General features: G+C 60.3%; 1 protein-coding gene across 1 annotated transcript in view; it reads right to left on the bottom strand.

Moving 5' to 3' along the window:
• Positions 1–856: 856 nt before the first annotated feature.
• HCN4 (hyperpolarization activated cyclic nucleotide gated potassium channel 4) overlaps positions 857–22,140 on the bottom strand; it is a 49,817-nt gene continuing 28,533 nt past the window's right edge. The window contains exons 3-8 of the mRNA XM_055131662.1: positions 16,123–16,284; positions 14,303–14,521; positions 10,845–10,991; positions 10,516–10,756; positions 10,085–10,249; positions 857–9,965 (exon numbers count right to left, since the gene is read on the bottom strand). Coding sequence (XP_054987637.1) covers positions 8,620–9,965; positions 10,085–10,249; positions 10,516–10,756; positions 10,845–10,991; positions 14,303–14,521; positions 16,123–16,284 — 2,280 coding nt within the window. The 3' untranslated portion in view covers positions 857–8,619. The remainder of the gene's footprint in view (positions 9,966–10,084; positions 10,250–10,515; positions 10,757–10,844; positions 10,992–14,302; positions 14,522–16,122; positions 16,285–22,140) is intronic.

Genomic DNA, 22,140 nt, shown 5'->3' with positions numbered 1-22,140 from the left:
ATACTTGGTCTGACTTCTATTTTTTCAGATATATTGACTTGTTTTGAGAGTTGATGGTATAACTTTGCAGTTGACCCTGGGCTCAATTCCCAGCATCCACATCCCCCATAAAAGACTTGTTTTTAAAAAATAAATTATTTCTTTTTTTTGGAGTGGCCACATTCAGCTGTGCTCAGGGCTTACTCCTGCCTCTGTGCTCAAGAATCACTCCTGGTGGAGATCAGGGAATATGGTGTGCGATGCAGGGGTCAAACCCAGGTCAGCCGTCTGCCGTACTCTCTGGCTCTCCAAAAGAGACTTGTTTTGTGGCCTGTTGTATCCCAGAGACACCTGTTTTTGTACTCACGGAGAACATGCAGTTTGTTATTGTTCAATGCTGTGTTCAAACCTATTAAATGTAGTTGCTTTTCGTTATTTAAAAGATATTTTCTGGGTCCGGAGCAATAGTTACAGTGGGTAAGGCATTGGCCTTGCACGAGGCCAACCCAGGTTCAATCCCCACTACCCCATATGGTGCCCCAGTTCACCAGGAGTGATCCCTGAGCACAGAGTCAGGAGTCAGCCCTGAGAATCACCAGCATGGCCCACCAAAATCTATTTTTACTGATAGCAATACTCCAGGTATCTTTGGTTAATGTCATCCTTTTATCCTACTTATATTACTGAATATAAATTCTCTCTGTAGGTAGTAAATAATTAGAATCTATTTTAACTAATTATATATGTATATATATATATATCAAGAAAGCTTTGGTAAGTTGAACATTATCAAAACAGAAAGTGTTTACTCTTTGAAAGAAAATTAAAAGATAAGCCATACACACTGGGAGAAAAATATTTACAAAACTACATCATAGAAAGGTCTAATATCCTGAATATATTATTTATAATTTAATAATAAAAAGAAAACAAACGAGCCAGTAAAAATAAATGGGTAAAGATCTGAACAGTCATTTTTACCAAAGAATACATGTGGATAGCAAATCAACAGCAGAAAAGATGCCGAGAAATTCCCGTCATTATAGAAATGCAAATGAAAACCAAAAATGAACATTGCACACCCTCTTCAGTGGTAAAAACAGAAGGCTGAGATACCAAGTGTCGCCAGGATGTGGAGTGGTCCTCTCATACAATTGCTGGTGTGAATGCAAAGCAGTGTTCCAGCTTTGGAAAGAGTCAGGTGGTTTCGGAGTGTGAGCTGTGTCACCATCTGGATATGAACTCGGGGTGATGCAAATCCACATCCACATGAATGTTCGTAGGAGCTATATTTGCCAGAACCCCAAGCTGGAAACAGCCCCGATGTTCATCTGTGAGTGTCTAGACAAACTGCCATCGTCCTGGCAAGGCTCTGCTTACCACAGGACACTCGGCAGGGACAGAGTGTAATGACGTCACTAAAGGAAGGAGCCCACACTTTATGATTGCATCTACGTAAAACTAGAAAAGGCAAAACCTCGGAGACAGAAAGCACATTGCCAGGGGTCAGGCCTAGGGGCAGAAGTAGAGGGACGGATGGCATGGGCACAGGAGGAATGATGGAATGTTCTAGATCTTCATGGTTGGGAAGGTGATAGGACAGAGTGAATTTGCCAAAACTCATTGAACTGTACACTGCAAACTGGTGAACTGTGAGATTATAAATTGCAACTTGATAATGAATAGATATGATGAGCAGTAACCACCAAACACAAGGTACTCGGAATAAAGCTCATAAAATGTACAAACCTTCATGAAGAAAACTAAAAAACTATGTGGAAAGGTTTGGCAGAGACAATTAATGCCCAGTGTTAAAGTCACAAACAGAAAGCCCACTGGGCTGATGTGACTCTGCTGCCTCCGTGGCTTATACAGGCAACCCCCGACCTAAGCCTTCAACACCCTAAGGTTATGAAGCCACCCCCGCTTAGAATAGCCTGTCATCAACAGCCTGATGTGGCGCTAAGCGGAAGCCAGGCCCACTGGCACCCCTCTCTGCTGTGGCACTTTCCTCTGGCTCCTGTCCGCTGAGAGCTCCCTGCCTCTGCTTTGGCGCCATGCCCAACTGTGAGTTGAGTTTTGCAGATTAAACCCTTCACGCGTCCCAGGGGCCTTGGTCTGTCTTTCAACACCAGTGAATACGCCATGTGCTCTCCTAGGGACCTGAGTCTCCTTAGTCACAAGGAAGCAGGGACTCCTGTGGGGTGGGGTGGTGACGGGGAGCAGCCATCTGGAATCCTGTCTTGACCGGGCATCGCCTCTCCGCCCAGTGCTGTGGAGGGTTTGAGATGACCTCAGCGGAGTGCTGGCCAGCTGGCCCACAGACGGGTTGAACCTGAGCTGGAATAAACCTCGGTGAGCAGCCTTCTCAACTTTGGACTTTTTTCTTTGGGGGCAGCAGCACTTAGAGTGACGAATACCAGGGATCTGAACAAAGACCAGTCTGCAGGGAGCATCATACCCTGCTCATCCAGAGGCAGTCAGTTCCAAATCACAATGTTCATGTTATTTCAGACAGAAGCCCATGAGATTCTTTATGCATCTTCATACAGTTTGTATAATGTACTTGGTAGTACAGAAAAAAGGGGGGTGGGCAGAAGAGCTGAGTCATTGCTAAGGTAAAGGTGGGCAGGCAATGCTGCTAGATACCAACATGCACAATGAAGCTGGGGTGGTTCAGACAGAGGCTGAGACTGCTAGATCGAGGACAGACAGGTTCTGGAGAGCTTCCACACGGCCCCGGCTAGGATGGAGCCAGTGCACTGCAAATGCGTAGGGTTGAGTGGTCGTACACATGGGGCAAAGGTGAGATGAATTATGCCCTGACACTATGCCGAAATTTAGCCAAAGTCAGGTAGGTTAAGGGCTTAAATGTGAACAGCAAAACTTCACATTTTTTAGGAACTAACTTAGGATATCTTTGTGACATCAGAGTAAAGTAGGTTTCTTAAATAAGCAAAAAAGGCACTAAGGAAGTATTAGACATTTAAGAATATATTGCTAACCTTGACCTCATTAAAATGTAAAACTTCTGCTCATTAAAGAACACACACAGAGAGGGAAATACAAGCCATAAACAGAAAGAAGATATATGCAGTATGTATAAAGAACAAAGGACTCACTTTCCGTACAGATGGGGTGTGTGTGTGTGTGTGTGTGTGTGTGTGTGTGTGTGTAAAACGTGAACCAAGAAGAAAAACAGTAATGGGAGATCAGGCGAAATATCAGACAAAACCTTTTTCAGAAGAGGAAGCATGAATGGCAAATGGATACATGAGAAACATTCAGCCTTACTGGTAATTAGGGATTTGCACATTAAAACACAATTAGCTATCACTAGACTGGGGAAAAATAAGAAAGTCTGATGTTTCCAATTATTGGCAAGAATGGGAAGCAGGAGGACGCCTCAAACGCTGCAGGTGGGAGTATAAATTGTCAGAACTATTTAAAACAGCTTGGCATTATCTTGTAAAGTGAAGATTAATTTGCTCTCTGACTCCGTTATTCCATTCCTAGATACGGGGCCTAATGATCCTTTTACACTGCACTACCAGCGCTACAAACAAGTGTCCGCAGCCGGGCTGCTTGTAATAACAAGAGCTGGCGTCAGTGGAGATGTCTCCTCGAGAAACACACACACGGGCAGAGGATTCTGCACCACCGTCTGGAGCATTGGCCGTGCCTTAACGATGCTCCGAGCAGCCACAGGGTTTCAACGTGACACGAGTGAACAAAAAAGCCAATTACTAAAGAATTCGTGTGCCCCAGTGTAACTTTACATACGTGTAAAGCTCAAGTCTACAAAGCTGACAGTGGGTGACAGGGACCCACACCTGGGATGGCCATCAAAAGGTTGGAGCATTTAAAAGACATTTTAAACAATCATAAAACGGGCAAAAACTCAATCTGCTTGTTATCACCATGCATCAGCAATTCTGAACCATACGGCTGTGGTACCGTCCAGAATCCTGCTCCCTCTTCCCTGCCTGCAGAGACCCCGACTTCCAAACCCAACCTCCCCCCAGACACGCAACCAAGCCCGCCGGTCAGAGCCCACTTCTGAGAGGAGGAGGGTCCCAGGCAGACCCAGGGGGGCCAGATGGATGCTTCTGAGGTCTTCCTCCCTGCCCTGGTCATTAAGCTGCTCAGCATACTTGAACATTTCGCTTGTTCTGTGTGTATATCTTCTTCTGCATGTGTGACAAATCTCCCATCACGGGAAAGAAAGGTTGGAGAAGGTCCAATTGGCTGGGGCAGGATAGGGGGGACCAGGTCCTGTCCTATGGAGCTTGGGAACCTGCAGGCCAGAATGACAGGTGGAAGATGCCTCTGGGAATGTGACGCCTAACCTGCGAGGGGACATCTGGGGGGAGGGGGGCTTCGCCTCCAGGAGAGCCACAGATATGAAAACGATGCCCCCCAAGAAGTGTGTGGGGAGTAAGGAGGTGACCGACATCTCAGGGTGACGCTGAAGAGAAAGCTGGGGCAGTACAGAGGAGCTGGGACCGGGAAGGGGGCAGGACCTGGCAGCACTGGACGCTGGGAAGTGAAGCAGGCCCTGCCCAAGCTGACCTGTCTGCTGAGACCTGGGTGGAGGGAGCTGGGGGCAGGGGAGGACGAAGAGAGGGCTGGATAGCCTGGCGGGCAGTGAGTTTGGCTGTGTGAGAAGCAGCAGCTGGGAAGAGGCTTGGAGCTGTGGGGGGTATTTTTGCTTTTTTGGTTTTGGGTCCTAAGCAGTGCTCAGGGCTCACTCCGGGCGAGCTGTGGAGGACGAGAGACAGTACTGGGGATCAAACCGGGATCAGCCACGTGCAAAGCAGGAGCCTGTACTATCTCTCTGGCCCTGAACTGGGAGAATATTATTAGGCATTTAAAAATGCCCTATTTGAAAAACACACTCACACAACCCAATGTAAGGGCTGGAGAGAGAGCACAGGGGTTCAGATGCTTGCCTGGCCCCCTTTCCCCTTTGATCTCTCACACAGACAGTTCCTGAGCACTTCCCAGGGCACTCACTAGGCACAGAGCCAGAAGTAGGCCCCAGCACCAGAGAACGACCTAACCATGCGCGCACGCGCGCGCGCGAGCGCATACACACACACACACACACACACACACACACACAGTAATAATATTAGGGTGACATCTGGAGTTTAAAAAGCCATTCTAGTCCAGGACTGGGGATGTTGCTCGGCAGCTGAGTACTGGCTCACCCTGCATGCTTGAGGCCCTGGGTTTGATCCCCAGAACTAACCCCTCCCCCAGTAAGGGGGAGCCCCACTAATGCAGGAGGGAGCCGAGCTGAGCAGGATCCCAGAGACTAAAGCCCGGAGTGCTGAGGCATATCTGGAGGGGGAGACACACTCTAGCACAGACACCAAACTGGGGACACGTGACAAGAGCAAAGCAGGGTGTCTCCGCCCGCCCCTGGCAGCTCCACCCCCAGCCTGGGTGCCACTCGTGGGCCCTGGTCTGAATTCCTGGATGCACCCAGTCTCCAGTCAAACGGGGGTGCCTGGGAGGCCCCTATCGCTCTCCGAGCCGTGGTGTCCTTCAGCAGTGGCCCTCTGGAATGACACGAAAGCACAGTGGGCACCTCCTGGGTTTCCTGCACCTTCATGTTACCTCCCTGTGACCCAGGAGGAGCCAGGCCCCACCGGGGTCAGGCAGTGGGTGGCATGAGTCCTGTTTGGGGCTTGGCAGCCTGGCAGCTCATCCCTCCCACCTGTCCCAAAAGGCTTCTCTGGTGGCCCCCAGGCCAGCTTCTGGCATGGGGACACCTGCCTTTCCAAGCTGGGCTGTCCCTAAGGCAGTGCTGCTGCGTGGGCCACCGGGGGCAGTTGTCATGGGGACACCGGCCTCCCAGCTGCCTCCTTAGCAACAGGATTCCCAGACCGGTTCCCATGGCAACAGCATCCGCTCTGCCACCCGCCAGGGACTGGGTACCCCGCCCGCTCTGAGGACATCCCCTGCGTGGGAGCTCCGGGCCTGCCCCTGCCGGCTCCCAGCCACGTCCACACACCGGCGGGACCACTCCACAGTCAGGAATGAGGGGAGCCAGAGGATCTCCAACTTCCAGCAGCACCCCCAACACCCCCAGGCAACCCTCACTCCTGGCCCTGACATGACCTTTGTCCACAGCAGCCAAAGGCCCCTGGAATGAGGCTGACCCCTCCTGATTTGGATGGAGTTCCTGCAGAGAGCACCAAGGGAGCACGGGCAGGTGGAATGTGGCCCGGGGCCCCTCCCCCACACCCCTCTCTCAGAGGCACAGGACTCTCTGCCTCCTTGCTGCTTCTCACCCCCAGGCCTGGGCCAAGACTCTGCTGACCCCATGAGCCTTGCGGCCCCCAGCCCCGGGCACCCAGAGAGGCAGCATCGTAGGGCATCGGGCATCTTTAAAATGTCGTCAAAGCTACACCATGGCAGTTACCTTCCTTGGTCTTAACAAAGGGGCGGGGAAGGGGGAGGCAGGAGGGGATGGAATTACAAACATGCTTACTGGGGCCTGGTCACAGGGTGTGTGCATGTGCTTGTGCGTGCGTGCGTGTGTGTGTGTGTGTGTTTGTGTGTGTGTGAGTGTGAGTGTGTGAGACATGTGGAAGGGTGGAGGCCAGCCCTGGTGCCTGCAGGAACCCTCACCCCCAGCCCTGCCCCCTGGCCCGGCCCCACCCCCAGGACTGAAGCCTGGGATCCTGGATGCAAAACTGCTGTTTAAGTCCCTGCAGCAGAGACAACTGTCTAGGCCCAGAAGAGACCAGCGCCAGGGCCTTCCTCCCTCGGAGACCCCAGGTTCCCTCGCCGCCCTCTCTTCTCTCCTGGGTGACTGAGCCTGCTGGCCCCTGTCCTCCCCTCGCCCCACAGTGGGGGCTGGTGGGGGGGCAGAGGGGCACAACCCCAGTTCTCTGCCTCCGGCCTTGGAGGTGGGGCTGGCTCAGGGCTCCACATGCAGCCAGTCCAGCCCCAGTGGCCCCGAATCAGGCCAATGTCCTCGGCCCACAGGTCGCCCTTCTCCCTCAGGCCTGCAGCTCAGCCCCATCCCCCAGAGCACCTGGCCCACCAGTCTTCCTTCCCTGCTCCCCCCTCCCTGGGGGTTTGTGTGTGAGGCCGGGGCAGAGGCCTGGTCTTCGGGGAACTCCTGCAATGGGTGGCGGTCACCCAACAGGTGCAGGGGGCCTTGTGTGGTCGAACCACAGTCCCATTTTATGTAGGAGGCCACAGATGCAGGAAACTTCAAGAATGTGCCCAGGTCCCAGAGCTACGATGTGGCTTAAAGCCAGGGCCGCCTGCCTCCCAAACCTGCTCTCTTCCCATGCTTAACTGCCACCCTCAGCGGATTTCTTTTTGGTATTGGGGTCACATTCAGTGATGCTCAGATTTTACTCCTGCCTCTGTGCTCCCCAGTAGTGCTCGGGGATTGAACCAGGGTCAGCGGGATGCAGAGCAAGCACCTTAACCTTGGTCCTCTCTCCAGACCCGCTGCACAGATTCCCAGCGGCAGGAACCTCGGCCTGGCCTCACGCAGGACCCGGGTCTCCGCTCAGCCACAACTCTGCCATGTCTCCTGACACGACTCTGGGAAAAGGATCCCCAACTGGTTCCTCCTATGTAAAATGTGTGTGTGCATGTAGGGGGGGGTAATCACGAAACACACACCTCATGGTCGAAAATGAAGGAGCCCACGGAGGTAAAGTGCTCACCCGGTGCTCGGCACCACAGACTCAAGAAATAAAACTAAAACCCCCTTCACTGTGCAGATAAGGGAACTGAGGGCCTGGAATTGAAGGGGGAGGAGTGCTCTAGGCCAGGGGGAGGGGGGAGGTTGAGGAAGAGGAGAGAGGAGAGGGGAGAGGGGCCGTGAAAGGTCAGGAGGGGAGTGGAGGAAGGGCAGGAGGGGTGGGTGAGGGAGGGGAGAATGGAGGGAGATGGAGGGGAGGGGTGGGGGAGGGGCTGGCCTGGAGCGACTATCCTGTGCAGGGAGAGGGTTTGAGATGGGGTGGTGGGGGCTGCAGGTCCTGGGGTCCCCCTCCCTGAGGACACCTCATTTCCTCAGGCCTTGCTTGGCCAGGACAGGTGGCTGGAAGGTGGCTCGGGTGTCCTGGGGACAAGGGGTGACACTAGACGGCACAGTGCAGGCAGTTCTAAGGAGCACTACAGACTCTTACACAGATACCGGCTGATTCCGCCACACATCTGGCTACATTTGCAGCAGGAAAAGTGCAGGACCCGAGGACACAGGCAGCCGAGGGGCAGCCCCATTCCCAGGGAACCCGGGGCCCCCACAGAGGGCTCCCAGTGCCAGGACACCAGGTTGGGGGTGGCTGCCACCCTCAAACAACAAAAGCGAAGGGCAGGCTGCTCTTGGAGCCCCCCACCTGCGAGCAGAGACCCCAGGCGCCCCTCCACGGTTCCTCTGCATCCGGCACTGGGGCCCTGCCTGCTTCCCTCCCCCTCCCTGGAGTATTAAAATAGTCTATAAAAGCCAGTGACCAAAACTGGAGAGCTCTCAGGGTACCTGGGTGTTCCCGGCGCCGCTGCTCAGGTGAGGGCCAGTGTAAGGGTACTGGCGTCTGTCCTAATCACAGTTACACCTGAAGGAAGCCAGAGGCGGGCACGGAGTGGGGCGCGGGCCCCCCCCACTCAGAGATTGGACGGCAGTTTGGAGCGCACCGGCTCCGCTCCAGTCCCGGGGGGGCCCGCAGGGGCGACGGGTCTAGCCCCAAACAAGGAGAGGGGGGGTGGCAGAGAACCTGAGGATGTCTTCCGAGGCAGGGTGACGTGCAGCTGGCCAGGGGCGGCACCATGGGGCCTCCCGGGCACGCCGAGGCCCCCGCTGCTGCCCCCGGCCCTGGGGAAGGGCGGGAAGCCCCCCACTGACTCCCCAGACGAGTGCGGGGACGCCCGGCGCAGAGTCTGCGCCCCGTCCTGGGGCAGGGCCGGCTGGGAGGCCGAGATGAGCTTGAGGTCCTGGGTGAGGCGGCCCCCGGGGGTCAGGGGCGGGGTCCCCCTGCGCTGTGGCACCTGCGGGGGCGGCGGGCTGGAGGCGGGGGGCAGCAGCAAGGAGCCGTGCGAGCCGGAGGCGCGCGGCGGGGGCCCGGGGAAAGTTCTGGGGGGCCCGGGGCTGTGGCCGGCGGGGCTGAGGCCGGCTCGCGGGGAGAAGGCGGCGACGGGCGAGGCGGCCCCCGAGGCCGCCGCCCCGAAGGCCGGGCGCTCGGGCTGCCGCGGGGGCGTCTCCGGGGTGCCCGGCTGCTGCTCCCCGGGGGGCTGGCCCAGCTGCCCGGGGCTGCAGGCCGGGGAGCGGGCGGCGGGCGGCGGCGGCAGGAAGTGCTCCAGGAGTCCGGGCGCGCCGCGAGCCCCGGGCAGCGGCGGCTGGGGCTGGCCGGCCTGCGGGGAGCGCGCGCCAGGCTGCAGCGGCGTGAGCAGGGGCGAGTCGGACGAGGACACGGAGCCGCCCAGCGCCTGGTGGAAGTGGCCGAAGCCCGCGGGCGCGGCGGGCGTGGGCGCGGCGGGGGACGAGGCGCCGGCCGCGGGCAGCAGCGGGCTCAGGCCCGCGGGCGCCGAGAAGCCGGCCAGCTGCTGGATGTGGAAGGACGAGGAGGACGGCGTGTCCAGCTGCGACGGGCTGCTGGCCGGCGAGGCGGCGCCCAGCGTGGCGGGCACGAGCGAGTGCAGGCGCGCGCGGGGCCGCGGCGTGGGGCCGGGCGGCGGGCGGAAGACGGCGGCCGGCAGGCGCGGGTGGTGCGTGAGCGCGATGGCCACCGACGTGGTGGCCGCGGCCGCCTGCAGCGGCGCCTGGATGAGCGGCGTCCAGATGAGCGGCGCGGGCGCGGGCGCGGGCGCCGGGGCGGCCTGGGCGCGGTGCGCGCAGTGCGCCATCTCGCGGTCGTGCTGCACGATCTGCTGGATGATCTCGTTCTCCTGGTAGTTGAACACGCCCGAGTTGAGGTCGTGCTGCACTTTGTGCAGGAGGATGGAGTTCTTCTTGCCTGGAGCACGGGGGTGCGAGGAGCAGAGCGCGCGCTCAGGCCCGGGCGCCCGACGGCCGCGGCCCCCGCCCCGCGCGCCCCCACGCGCCCCAACGCGGCCCCACGCACGGCCCGCTCACCGATGCGGTCCAGGCGGTCCAGCGCCACCGTCTCGAAGGCGCGCCGCATCATGGGGTACTCCTCCAGCACCTCGTTGAAGTTGTCCACGCTCAGCGAGTACAGGCGGCAGTAGGTGTCCGCCCTCACGCTGGCCGTGCGCCGGCCGCGAGTCAGCAGGCAGATCTCTGGGGGCGGGGGGGGGGGGGGGAGGCAGACAGAGGGAGTCAGGGCATGGCGGGGAGGGGTCGCCCGTCTGCGCCTCCTCCACCGGACAGGTTCGCCGGACCTCCTCCCCCGCCTCAGGCTGTGCTGGTCACCATCCCCCCAAAACCAAACCGGGGGTGGGGGGCCTGGCTTTGGGGACATCAGCCCCACCTCCATCCAGGACCACGGAGCCTGGCATCTTAGGGGTCTCTGCAGCTCCCTCTCCACCCGGCTCCTGCTCACTCACCGCCGAAGTAGGAGCCATCGGCCAGCTTGGTCTCCTTGTTGCCCTTGGTGAGCACGCTGACCACGCCGTGCTGGATGAAGTACATCTTCTTGCCGATGGTGCCCTCGCGGATGATGTAGTCCCCGGGCTGGAAGACCTCGAAGCGCAGCTTGGTCAGCATGGATGTCACGAAGTTGGGGTCGGCGTTGGCGAAGAGAGGCATGGAGGCCACCAGCTTGCGGCAGTTGAAGTTGATGATCTCCTGGAACGGGGTTGGGGGCAGGAGAAGGTGTGAGGGCCCCGGGGCAGGTTCCCCGCAACCCCCCCGCCCCCCGCCAGGCCCCGCCTACCTCCCTCAGCGGCTCACTCAGCTCCCCCAGGATGCTCTCCTCATCGAACATCTTGCCCTGGTAGCGGTGCTCGTAGTAGTCATGGATGCGCTGCCTCGTGTCGGGCGGCAGCTTGTGGAATGACATGTACTGCTCCACCTGCTTGTACTGAGGCCAGGGGAGAAGGGACAGGGCGTCACCTCCAGTCCAGCCAGCGCCTCCCCCTGCCCACGCGGCGGGGGTACCGGAGATGCTGCAGTTGGGGGGAGGGTGTGAGGGACGCTCTATCAGTGTTTGTCATCATCATGCTCCCCACAACGGAAAGCAGCCCCGGGTGTGGCAGAGCACAAGGCACAGACTCACAACAGCCCCCGCCTGGGGCAGGCGCCGGTTCGGGGCTGGAGGGGCCCTGCAACACATGCTGGGGGACACAAGATGTGCGAACCCCAGTGCCCAGGGGTCAACCAAATAAAGTTTCTTGCTCCCAGAGCCAGCTGTCCCCGGGCTGGGGTGGAGAGTGGGAATGCTCATAAGCAGGGCAGAGGGCAGGAGGTTGCGACTGGACAGTGAGGGACTGTCCAGCATGCCGGAACCCAGGACCAACCAGAAACAAACATGTCTGCATACACGAGGACGCTAAGGACAGGAGAAGATGCCAACGGTCTGCCCGTGGTCACACGGGCCCACCCAGGGGACAGTGATGGACTGGCTGGTCTCCGGGACCCAGTGAGGCAGGCTGGGGAAGCAGGGTCTGGTGCCTGGAAGAAGCCGCTGGGATGGCCGGGAGGCAGCAGTGGGGGAGAAGGGAAGTGCACACGTGTCAGAGAAGGCTGCAGTGACTCCGGAGGAGCTGCCGAGCTATTAGGTAAGGGCTAACTACAGACAGCACCAGTGGGAACACAGCACCCCAACTAAGCCCTGGAGTGAAGCCAGATACAGTCCTACACTAACCCCTGGTCTGGGTCCCAGATCCTACGCTGTATCTACAGGGAACCCTAACCTGGCACACTTGGAGGCCTGCGTCTGTTACAGGGTCTGATCCTGTAACACTGAACCCTGACCTGTACCACACAGACACACACACACACTCAGAGCCCTGATCCTGTCACACACGTGTGCGCGCACACACACACACTCAGAGCCCTGATCCTGTCACACACACACACACACACAGACACACACGCACACACTCAGAGCCATGATCCTATCACACACATACATACACACAGAGCCCTGATCCTGTCACACACACAGAGAACCCTGATCCTGTCACACACACACATACACACATAGACACACACACACTCAGAGCCCTGATCCTTTCACACACGTGCACGCGCACACAAACACACACTCAGAGCCCTGATCCTATCACACACACACATACACACACACACTCAGAGCCCTGATCCTGTCACTTACACATACACACAGACACACACGCACACACTCAGAGCCGTAATCCTGTCACACGCGCATATACACACATACATACACACAGAGCCCTGATCCTGTCACACACACAGAGAACCCTGATCCTGTCACACATACACCCACACATACACACACACATACTCAGAGCCCTGATCCTGTCATACACATGCACACACACAGGCACACACATGCACACACTTAGCCCTGCTCCTGTCACACACAGACCCCGCTCCTGGCTTCAGAGGCACAGCTGCCCTGGCGCCACGCTCCTGCCCTCGGGGGCCTGAGAATACTCAGTGTCAGCCCTCCCTCTGCCCTGGCTCAGTTCCCCTCAGCCCCCTGGATGCAGCCTCTGTCCTCAGCAGGCTGGCTTATCCCCATAGTGACACCTTCGCCTGTGCCCCTCACAATACCTGCTTCACAGCATCCCACAGACCGCACCTCCTCTGTCCCTCCAGCCTGCCCCGCCTGTCCCGAGCTCTCCTTGCCCAGGGCTTGCACCCGCCCACCATCCGGCCCAGGCGCAGGTGACTCAGCCACGCGGACAAGGCCTCTTGTGGCCAAGATGCAGGAACGCAGTGGGGAGGGCTGACCTGGCCTGGCCTCAAGGACAGGCACGCAGAGTGTGGTGAAGGGGCCACCTGGCGGGGTGGGGGGCTATCTGGCCACAGGAGGCTCCACATGGAGGTACAGTTTAGGCCGAGAATGAAGAAAAGCCCAGGGGTCCAGATAAAGGGGCTCTCCAGCCTAAGGTCCAGATGCAGGAGGGAGCAGGAGCAAGGCCTGAGGGGGCAGGCTGTGGCACGAGAAGGGCAGAGGCCAGGTGGGAGCCAGAGAACAAGGGGGCAAAGCACTTGCCTTGCACACGCTACCCCGGGCTGATCCCCCGCACTGCAAGGCCACCCAAGCACCACCAGAAGTCGTCACCCAGTGCTTCTGGACATGGCTGGAACACCCCCACCCCCAAACCAAAAACAACAGTGAGGACTGACTGCTTCCAGAAGCAATGAGTCCAGAGCAGAGGAGGGGTGGGGTCTGACTCATCTATAACCACGATTTCTTCCTCGCACACGCCAAGATGAGACGCCCCAGTGCCTCCCCCTCACAGCAGAGCTGCTGTGCTTGCCGGCCACATGCCCGTGCTCCCGGCTCGCTCATGGAGGAGCTGGCACAGGACGCAGGCAGAGGCCTGGCAGAGGTGAGCAGGGGCGAGCGTGCACTTATGCTCAAGGGACGCTGATAACGGTCTAGGGATCTGGCGGGGTGTCGTGCTCCTAACCAGACAGGGGGTGGCGCTCTGGAGCCGAGAGCAAGGGGGCCTCTTCTCTGCCGTGTGATGGATGGGATTTTCAAGGAGGCATCACAGAGTACCAGGAGGGGTGAAGGTAGGGTTGACCGTGCCTGCTGGGCCGTGGGCAGCCGCGAAACAGTAACCATCAGGAAAGCAGGAGAGACGGGGCAGAGGCAGGTCCAGACCAGGCAAGAGAGCAAGAAGGATGGGTCAGGGAGCGGGCGAAGCCGAGAAAGCAGAGGTCACTGCGAGGCTGCAGAGAGGCTGGCAAGCGGGGCCTGAGGAGAGGGGTGATGGGACTGGGGTGGGGGTGGGGGGGCTGGCAGGTTTCTTCTGAAAAAGTGTGCAGGAAACAGACATGAGAGCCAGCAAAGCACGAAGATGGTGGAGGGACTAAGGACTAAGGACCGTCCTGGGGTCACCAGGGCCACATGGCGGGGATCTGGCTCGGGCCCCGGGACACAGTGTGTGAGAAGGGCGAGATGGAGCAGGAGCGCACTGCTGGGAAGGCTGTGGAGTAGGGGGGCTGGGGAACCCCGAGTCCAGGGGCGAGACAGACCCTCAGCGGCACCAGCAGGAGAGGTGGGGACGGACGAGAGGACTTGCAGGGGCTGGAGTCTTTCATCCCTAGGAGGTCTCCTTCCTCCACCTCCCCCGGGGGGCCCGGTCAGAAGCTGGGCATGGGAGAGTGTGGCCAGGACACACCCGCGGGCACATGCCCTCCCGAGCGAGCCCGTGCCCGGGCGCCGCCTACCTTCTCCTGGTACTGGCGCCGGGAGGAGTCCAGGGACTGGATGAGTGCGGTGGCGTGGCCGATGAACATGGCGTAGCAGGTGGCGCCCACGATCATGCTGAGCATGGTGAGCCACACGTCCGACATGCCCACGGGCGCCTGGCGCCCGTAGCCGATGCACAGCATGTGGCTCATGGCCTTGAAGAGCGCGTACGAGTACTGCTTCCCCCACGAGTGGTTCTGCAAACAGACAGGCGTGGGATGGGGGGCTGGTGGGCTCCGGCCCAGGGACGGGCAGAGCCTGCTCAATGGGGAACGCACCGGTGTCCTACCCCCCACCTCCCAGTGGCTGGGCTCAGGGCGCCCCCCCTTGCTGCTGGCCAAAGGCCCTGTATGGCCAGGAAGCCGCCAGAGGCCCACTCAGGCTTTTCTCCTTCAGCCCTGAAGCTCCAGCAAAGGCTGGTGAAGCCCCCTGCCCCCCGCACCAGGCCAGGCCTCACCTCTTGAACAGCTCCATTTATTCCCCCACCCCCAGACCCCCCCCAAATCGTGGCCATGGGACCCCTTCCTGCCACGGACCCTGATGAGAAAATCAAATCCTCCAGGGGACAGGGCCTGGCGGGCTTTGCGGGCCCCATTCTGGGCAGGGGGAGTCAAGAGCTCCCCCACCCCATTATCCCTGCCCACATCTGTGTAGCGCACGGCCCCCCAAAGGTGGACAGGCTGGCGCACAAGCCCAGAGGCAGCAGCGGGAGGGAGCACGGCTCCTGGCTATTTTTGTCTCTGAAGCTGGTGTCTCCAGGAAGATTCTATGGGGAGACGGGGTGGGGGGGGTGTGGAACCCTGACACAGAGAGACCTTCCGGATGAGGGGTCGCCCGACGAACCCCAGCATTGACCCCACCCCCTGCACCTCCTGCTCAGGACCAAGCAGAAACCCACCCCAGCCGGGGATGCACAGAATCCCGGAGCCCCGAGGCCGACCAGGTCCCCAGGAGCTCGGCCACGAGGCCAAGCTCATGGATAAGCAGCAGGGACTGGCTGGCAGAGGCAGCAGCGAGCTCAGTGCAGGACTGAGTGGGAGGTCTGCTGAGGGGGCCCGGGGTGAAGGCTGGGCGCCCCCAGCTGTCCGCAGGCAGAGCTTCCAGCCTGGCCACTGGGCCTCTGGGGACAGGGCAATCCAATCCACATGGCCACTTCATTTACACTTAGCCCATCAAAGGCTGCTCCGGAAAGGCCTGTTTGATGCGAAAGATGCCTCGGGGTCTCTCTCAAAGCTGGTTTTCCCTCCCCTGGGGCCCTGGGGATTAGCCTTCACACCAAACCCAACTGCCTGCCAGGGAGGTCCGGACTCTGAGCCTGAGGAAGGACTCACAGATCTGGGTGCCCCCTGTCTGAGCCTGCCCTGTCCATAGGGTGGGGGCCTCTGCCCTGTGTCCCCTCCAAGCCCAGCTTCTGTCACTCACCCCCAGGCTGGAGGGGATCAGGCCACACCTTACCCTCTGAGGCGCCAGAGGTGGGGTAGGGGCGTATGCAGCATGGGGAGTGGGGGGCGGCCGGCAGAGCATCCTGGAGGCCTCCCAGCTCTTGTGCTTGGCTTTTTGTCTTTTTCTCTTTTGGTTTTGGGCACACCCAGCAACGCTCAGGACTTCAGGGCTTACTTGTGACTCTGCAGTCAGGAGTTACTCCTGCTGGTGCTCAGGGGGCCCACATAGGATGCCGGGAATCGAACCTGGGTCAACCAAGGGCAAAGCAAGTGTCCTACCCGATGCACTATTACACCAGGCCCACTGGGGTCTATCTGCCAGGGGAGGGCCCGGGGGGCGCGGGCGCCAGCCTCACCACCATGCCGTTGATGGCCACCCAGCAGTCGTCGGGGAAGTCCTGCAGCATGGGCACCAGGAACTGCAGGCAGCCGTCCCAGTGGCACAGCAGCAGCATCATGCCGATGAGGTTCACGATGCGCACCACGGCGCTCGCCAGGTCGTAGGTCATGTGGAAGATCTGCGGGCACACGGGAGGCGTTGGCCCAGGGAGGACACGCGTGGATGCCAGCCGCCCCTACCCCGGTGCTGCGTGTGGCTTGGCAACTCCGCACAGGCCTGGCAGTCATCTGGCTCAGGCAGGGTCTGGCCACAGCCCGGAGGGAGGGGGGAGGGGGCTGTAGGGAGCCTCCCCATCAGTGCACGCTGTGGGGGGTGGGGGCGGGGCTCCAACAGACAAAGGTGAGCCGCCCCGGAGACCCAGGCAGCCCCCCAGCAGGCAGAAGTGCCTCAAGGAGACCAGAGCCGCCACTGTGAGGCTCCTGGGAGCACCTGGCAAGGGGTCCATCAGGGTTTTCCTAAATCTGTTACTAGGGGCCAGTGGGTTCTGCCTGAGGCCGGGTGGAACCAGGCTCGCTGCAGCCTCGATCCCAGGCAGGCTCTCCCAGAATCCCAGCTTGTGTGGCCTTGAGAAAGTCCCTGCACGTCTCTGCTCGTTTCCTCATCGGAGGGTGGTGATGGAAGCTGGTACCTGAGTGAGCTGTCAGAGCGATGAAGTGCTTGACGCTGGGCAGAGACTCGCCCGATAAATTGCAAACCATGATTCATTGATAAGCTGTTATTAAAAATTCATCTTTATGACTCGCTCCTGTGTGTCGGTGGGAAATCTGTTTGCTATAGTGCAGCTCCGCGAAGGCCCAGCAGGCCCCTCCCCAGCCTCCGGCTGCCTGCAGGGATCCCCGGCCAGTAAGGTGGGAGAGATGCACAGAAGGGGGCGGTGCAGTCTCCATGGAGGTCTCTGGAGGGCCCTGGCCCAACCTACCACTGGTCCTTCCCTCTTTCCCAGGAAGAGACAACGTGGGGAGAGGCCCAAATACACCAACGGCCCCCAAGACCCAGTTGAGGCCCTTCTGAGGGTTTCTGAGACCCCAGAAGCAGACCCTGGATCTTTCCACACCCTGTGTCTGGTCTCTGGGCTGGTGGCAGAGCAGTCCCCTCCTCAGCATCCCCCTCTTGAACATGGGCGAGGTTTTGAAAACCCAAAGATATTCACTGTTAGTCCCCAACCCCCAGCGGCCTTCCCTCGGCGCCTGACCCTGGGTGTTACCATACCTGAAAGGCTGCGGCTTTGGGAAAATCCCTGACAGGTGAGCTCAGGCTCCAATCGCCCAAAACTGAGTGACAAAAATGCCAGACCACGCAACACATCCCCCACCACACCGCGTGGCCCATCTCCCACCACACCGCGTGGCCCGTCTCCCACCAGGCCACATGGCCCAGCTCCCACCAGAACACGTGGCCCGTCTCCCACCAGGCGACATGGCCCAGCTCCCACCAGAACACGTGGCCCGTCTCCCACCAGGCCACGTGACACGTCTTTCCCGCCACGGCATCTCCTGTGAACTCCCGAACCCATTGCCGAGGCCGTGTCCATGGCTCTCCCCGGGAGACAGTACCGGGGCTGGGGCACTTGCCTTGCATGCAGCCTGGCACAGTGTCACCACACCCTGTGTGAGCTCCGAACCCAGGGCCAGGAGTCCTCCCTGAGCTAGATCCCAGCCACCACCACCTCTGGCGCCTCCCTTTTCACCAAAGCTCCAAACGTGGCAGCATTTTCAAGGAGCTGGTGAAAGGTGGATGCCCACTGCCGGCTGGACTGGCTCTGAGAGGGAAGCAGCTTCCTCTGGCTCTATTCTGCAGGTGGACTGGTGCAGGGAGAGTGTAGCCACCCTGTGGCCATCATCACTCAGTGAGCCGGACCCAGGGCCAAGAAGGGCCACGGCGTCTGATTCGAGGACACCCTCACCCGGCGATGAGGCAGGTGCGGGTGAGAGCGGCAGCCCCGGAAGGAGGCCCAGCCTGCGCAGTCAGTGCGCCAGCTCGAGGCTGAGATCCCACATCCAGGGGTGAAGCACAAGGGGGCGGGTCAGCCAGGAGGGGGTCAGGTGAGATGCAGTCTCTGTCCACCCCTCCACTGCTGGTCATTCCCCAAGGTCGAGGTCTGGGGGGGGGGGGAACTCCCCCAGCTCCTCTGACAGCAGCATGGTCAGGTCCTGAGGGAGATCCCACCACGACACGTAGGTCAACACCTCCTTGCCATGGCTTCACACACTTACAGAGCCGGCCACCTGCCCCGACTCCAGGCACAGAGGCGCCTTAGAAATGTCCCCTCCTGCCCGCCCGCCCTCAGCGGCCCTCACCCTGCTGCCACGTCCTGCACCACCAGCTGCCAGGGCCCTGAGTACAGCCCCCAGTGAGAGCCCATGGAGGCGGGGGCCGGGGTGAGGTCACAACGGGAGCCCCTGTATGACCTGAGCAGGGAAGAGAAAGGGGGTTTCTCTCAGGGCTTTCCATCTCTGGGAGCACACGGGCAGGAGAAGGCCAGCTCCGGGGTGTGGGGGGATCTCCTACACCCCCAAAAGGTGGCGGTTCACAGACATAAGGGACCTTGGGGTGCCCCTCGCAGCACATGGACACGTGGGTGCAGCAGCCCGGCTCCCGGCCCTAGAACACGTGGTGGCTGGCTGAGGCCTGGGAACGCGCGCTGGGTCATTCCCACAGCTACACAGCAAACACACACACAGACCGCCAGGGTGCAGGGGGCACACCCTCCCCCCAGGCATCAGCCAAGCACGCCACCTGGGAAAAGGTCCCCCTGGAGGCCAGGCCAGAAGGACTAACAGATGCAGCTTCACAGGCCAGGCCCAGACACTTAGAATTGTGAGTCAACCGCTAAGCCGCACACACGGTGACAAGCCCAGCGCTCCCCTGACCAGACACGCCTGCAGACACCCCACCCCCACCCATTCCCGACCCGGTGAGTGCACAGAGATCTTTGACAGATAACATACAAGTCACACGCCCGAAGGATGATTGCAAGGGCTGAGCCACAGCACTGCCTGGGCCCCCCAGCACCACCCCGAGCTCCGGGCTGGGAGCAGGCCCTGAGCACAGCTACGGGTGGGCCCCCACAAACCCTGGGCACAGCTGCGCGTGGCCCCCCACAAACCCAGTACTATGCGGAGAGAAGTTGGCCAGAAAGACGACTCAGAATGGTCTCTCTCATCTGCGGGATATAAAGAAACGTAGCACGAGAGTCCCAAGTGACCCGAAGCGACAAAATGTACGAACGGCTCCGCAGAGCGGAACTCAGCAGAAGTGTGAGACTTGCGGGGGTGGGGGTGTGAGTGGGGGTGGAGGGGGGATCCGGGGACAATGCTGGAGGGAAGTGACACTGATGGGGGGTGGCGGGGGGGGGTGTGTTGGAATGTTGTATGCATGAAACCCTGCGGTTGACAGTGCTGTGAAACTGTACAGCAGAGTGACTATGAAAACATTAAAACTAAAAACAAACAAAATATCTACATCCCTAAAGCCCATATCACCCCTCGTGCGAAAACTCTCGCTGTCACAGCCCCGCGAGCTCAGCGGGGTAGGTTTGCTTTATTTTTATAAAGCCCTCCAGTACGGAGCAGGGGCTGCCTTGTGGTTCCTGGGGGATGGGCCTCCGGCACGTGCCAGGGAGGTGCTTGGCCCCCCTCCTGCCCTCTCACGTCCTGCTGGCCTTCCTTGTGTCCGGGGAGTCTGGCCCGGCCACCCCAACCCCCCGTCCTGGCTTTGCAGTCTCACCCCCCCCCCCCCAGCCCCAAGGCCCTTTCCCTGAAAGGCTCCAGTGGCTCCTGCCTTCGGGACTGAGCGGTGGCGGGCACGGCACGGCTCACTCACAGACGGCTCTGCGCTGTCCTCTCTCCTGTCCCCTCAGTCGCCCTTTTGTGGCACCTCATTCGCTTCCCGAAGCAGGCTGCTGCCTAATTTTGTCTCTGCTGCCATCTCAGCCCAGACTCCCCGAGAGCACACGGAGCGGCCTGGTGGAGGGTCAAGGCCGGGAAGGCTGTGTGTGTCTGGGGGCGCCTGGTGCGTTCAGGAAAGCCTGTGCCCTGGGCCGACCCTTGAGGGAGGAGCAGCGGCAGGAGCCCCGGTGAGGAGGGGGTGCGGGGTGGGGGGTGCACTGTGCTCAGGCACCCACAGGGAAAGCCAGCGGGGGAGGGCGCACCCCCAGTCCATCCTGGCACCCCAGATGGCGCGGACACTCCCTGTGCCCCACAGCCTGGCCGGGGCCATGGTTACCGAGAGGAGGCTGGACGTTGCTGGGAGAAGGCACCAAACACGGTGCATCCCCAGTGTGGGCTGGGCTAGGCCACTTGGCAAGTCAGCTGCACTGTGCAAATATTTGTCTGGCCCTTGATACCTCATTAAAAGCCCCTTGGAGGAAGCCGGTTCTGGTGTGGGGGGGAGCTGTGGGTCTGGCCCCGGGGCCCCCTGGCCTCTGAGCTCCAGGAGCACTTCCCTCCTGCCCCTCTCAGACCACCTGCCTGCTGGCCACAAGCGCCAGCTCTCACCTGCCCTGCCCTGCCGCCCTCCCCCAGGCACCAGAAGAAAGAATCAATGGCCCAGTCCTGGGGAAACACCAGTCACGGGGGCTTCTGCCCAGGCCCTCTCCCACAGCCGGCGGGGGTGGGGGTGGGTACTTCTTCCCCGGGGAGGGAGAACAAAGCTCTCCCCATCACTCAGACGCATGCAGGCGACTCAGCCAGCAGAGGCTGAGGGAGCAGAACAGGGGACACTGGCAACAGAGGGTCAGGCACCATCCGGAGCGCCAGGCCGTGTCCGTGGGACCACTCCCATGTTGTCCCAGTCCCTGGAGATGGCAAACTCTGATCTGGGTTCTGCGACGGGGGAGGCAGGGAGGGAGGGGCTGGGTCAGGCCCTTAGCTGGGGGCAGTTCCAGGCTCTGCGCTAGGGATCACCCTCGGCAGTGCTGGGGAACCCTGTGTGGCGCCAGAAATGAAGAGAGGCTGGCCTCAGGCCAGGCAAGTGGCTCCCCCACTGTGCGGAGGCCCCGTTCTGAGGGGACGGCAGAGCGAGGCCCAGGTCCCGGCCTCTCCCCCCAGCTTTTCTGGCCCCGGGACGGGAGACGGGTGCAGCCAGAACGTCGGAAGGGGGAACCATCGTTTCTAACAATAGTCTCCATGCCTCTAACAAGCTCGCACCTCCACGGAGGGAGGCTGGGCTGGGAGCAAGCTGACCTAGATCCCCAGGGATGCGAGGTGGGGGCAGGGGGCTCCTTACCCTCACTGCTGAGACCCCCAAGACCCCAACTGCAGAACTGTGGCTGACGTCTGGGGGCTCAGTGATGGGGAGCCTTGGGCCAGCGTTCCTGCCCCTTGCAAGGTGGACAGCCAGCACCGGGCAACGTCCTCCCCACCTTTCACCCAGGCAGGTAGGGATGGGGCTCTGAGAGGGGGTGCAGAGGCTCGAGAGTCGGGGAAATGGAGGCTGAAGAAGAAGAGTCTCGTTGAGCGTGGAACGTGGCACGAGGGGGGGCCGGGGGCAGGTTTTCTTGGCTAAATGTTCCCCCTCCAGCAATACAGCCAGGCTGGGGTCTCACAGGGGCAGCAAAGATGCAGCTAGGAGAAGCCTGGGGCTGGGGCAGGCTTTTATGATGTGGAGAGGAGGTTCCTAGGGCCAGCTGGGAACCCTCACTCCAATCCCAGGGGCCCAGTGAACCGCCTGGCTGGGAGCTGCCGGGCAGAAATGGCTCGAGGCAATTTCCTCCCCAGCTGCTCTGCCAGAGAGAGGGGGCCCTCGGGATCTCCCTCCTGGCCCACGGCAGCAGCTGTTCCCACCCTGCATGGGGAGAGACCACTCTGGGGGGCCCTACCTGACCAGCTATGCTCGGCCATCCCCTGCCCCCAGAGCAGGGGCTGGGCAGCTGGACATGCTGACCCGCCCGAGCTGCTGCCAATGACAGACCAGCTGCAAGGGGACTATGGGCGCAAACCCGGTCCTTCGTGTCCCTGGGGACCAAACACCACAC

The sequence above is a fragment of the Sorex araneus genome, chromosome 3 (genome assembly GCF_027595985.1).
Source record: "Sorex araneus isolate mSorAra2 chromosome 3, mSorAra2.pri, whole genome shotgun sequence".
NCBI lineage: Eukaryota > Metazoa > Chordata > Mammalia > Eulipotyphla > Soricidae > Sorex > Sorex araneus.
Note: the sequence above shows the minus strand (reverse complement) of the source record. Positions and strands in the feature narration are given on the sequence as shown.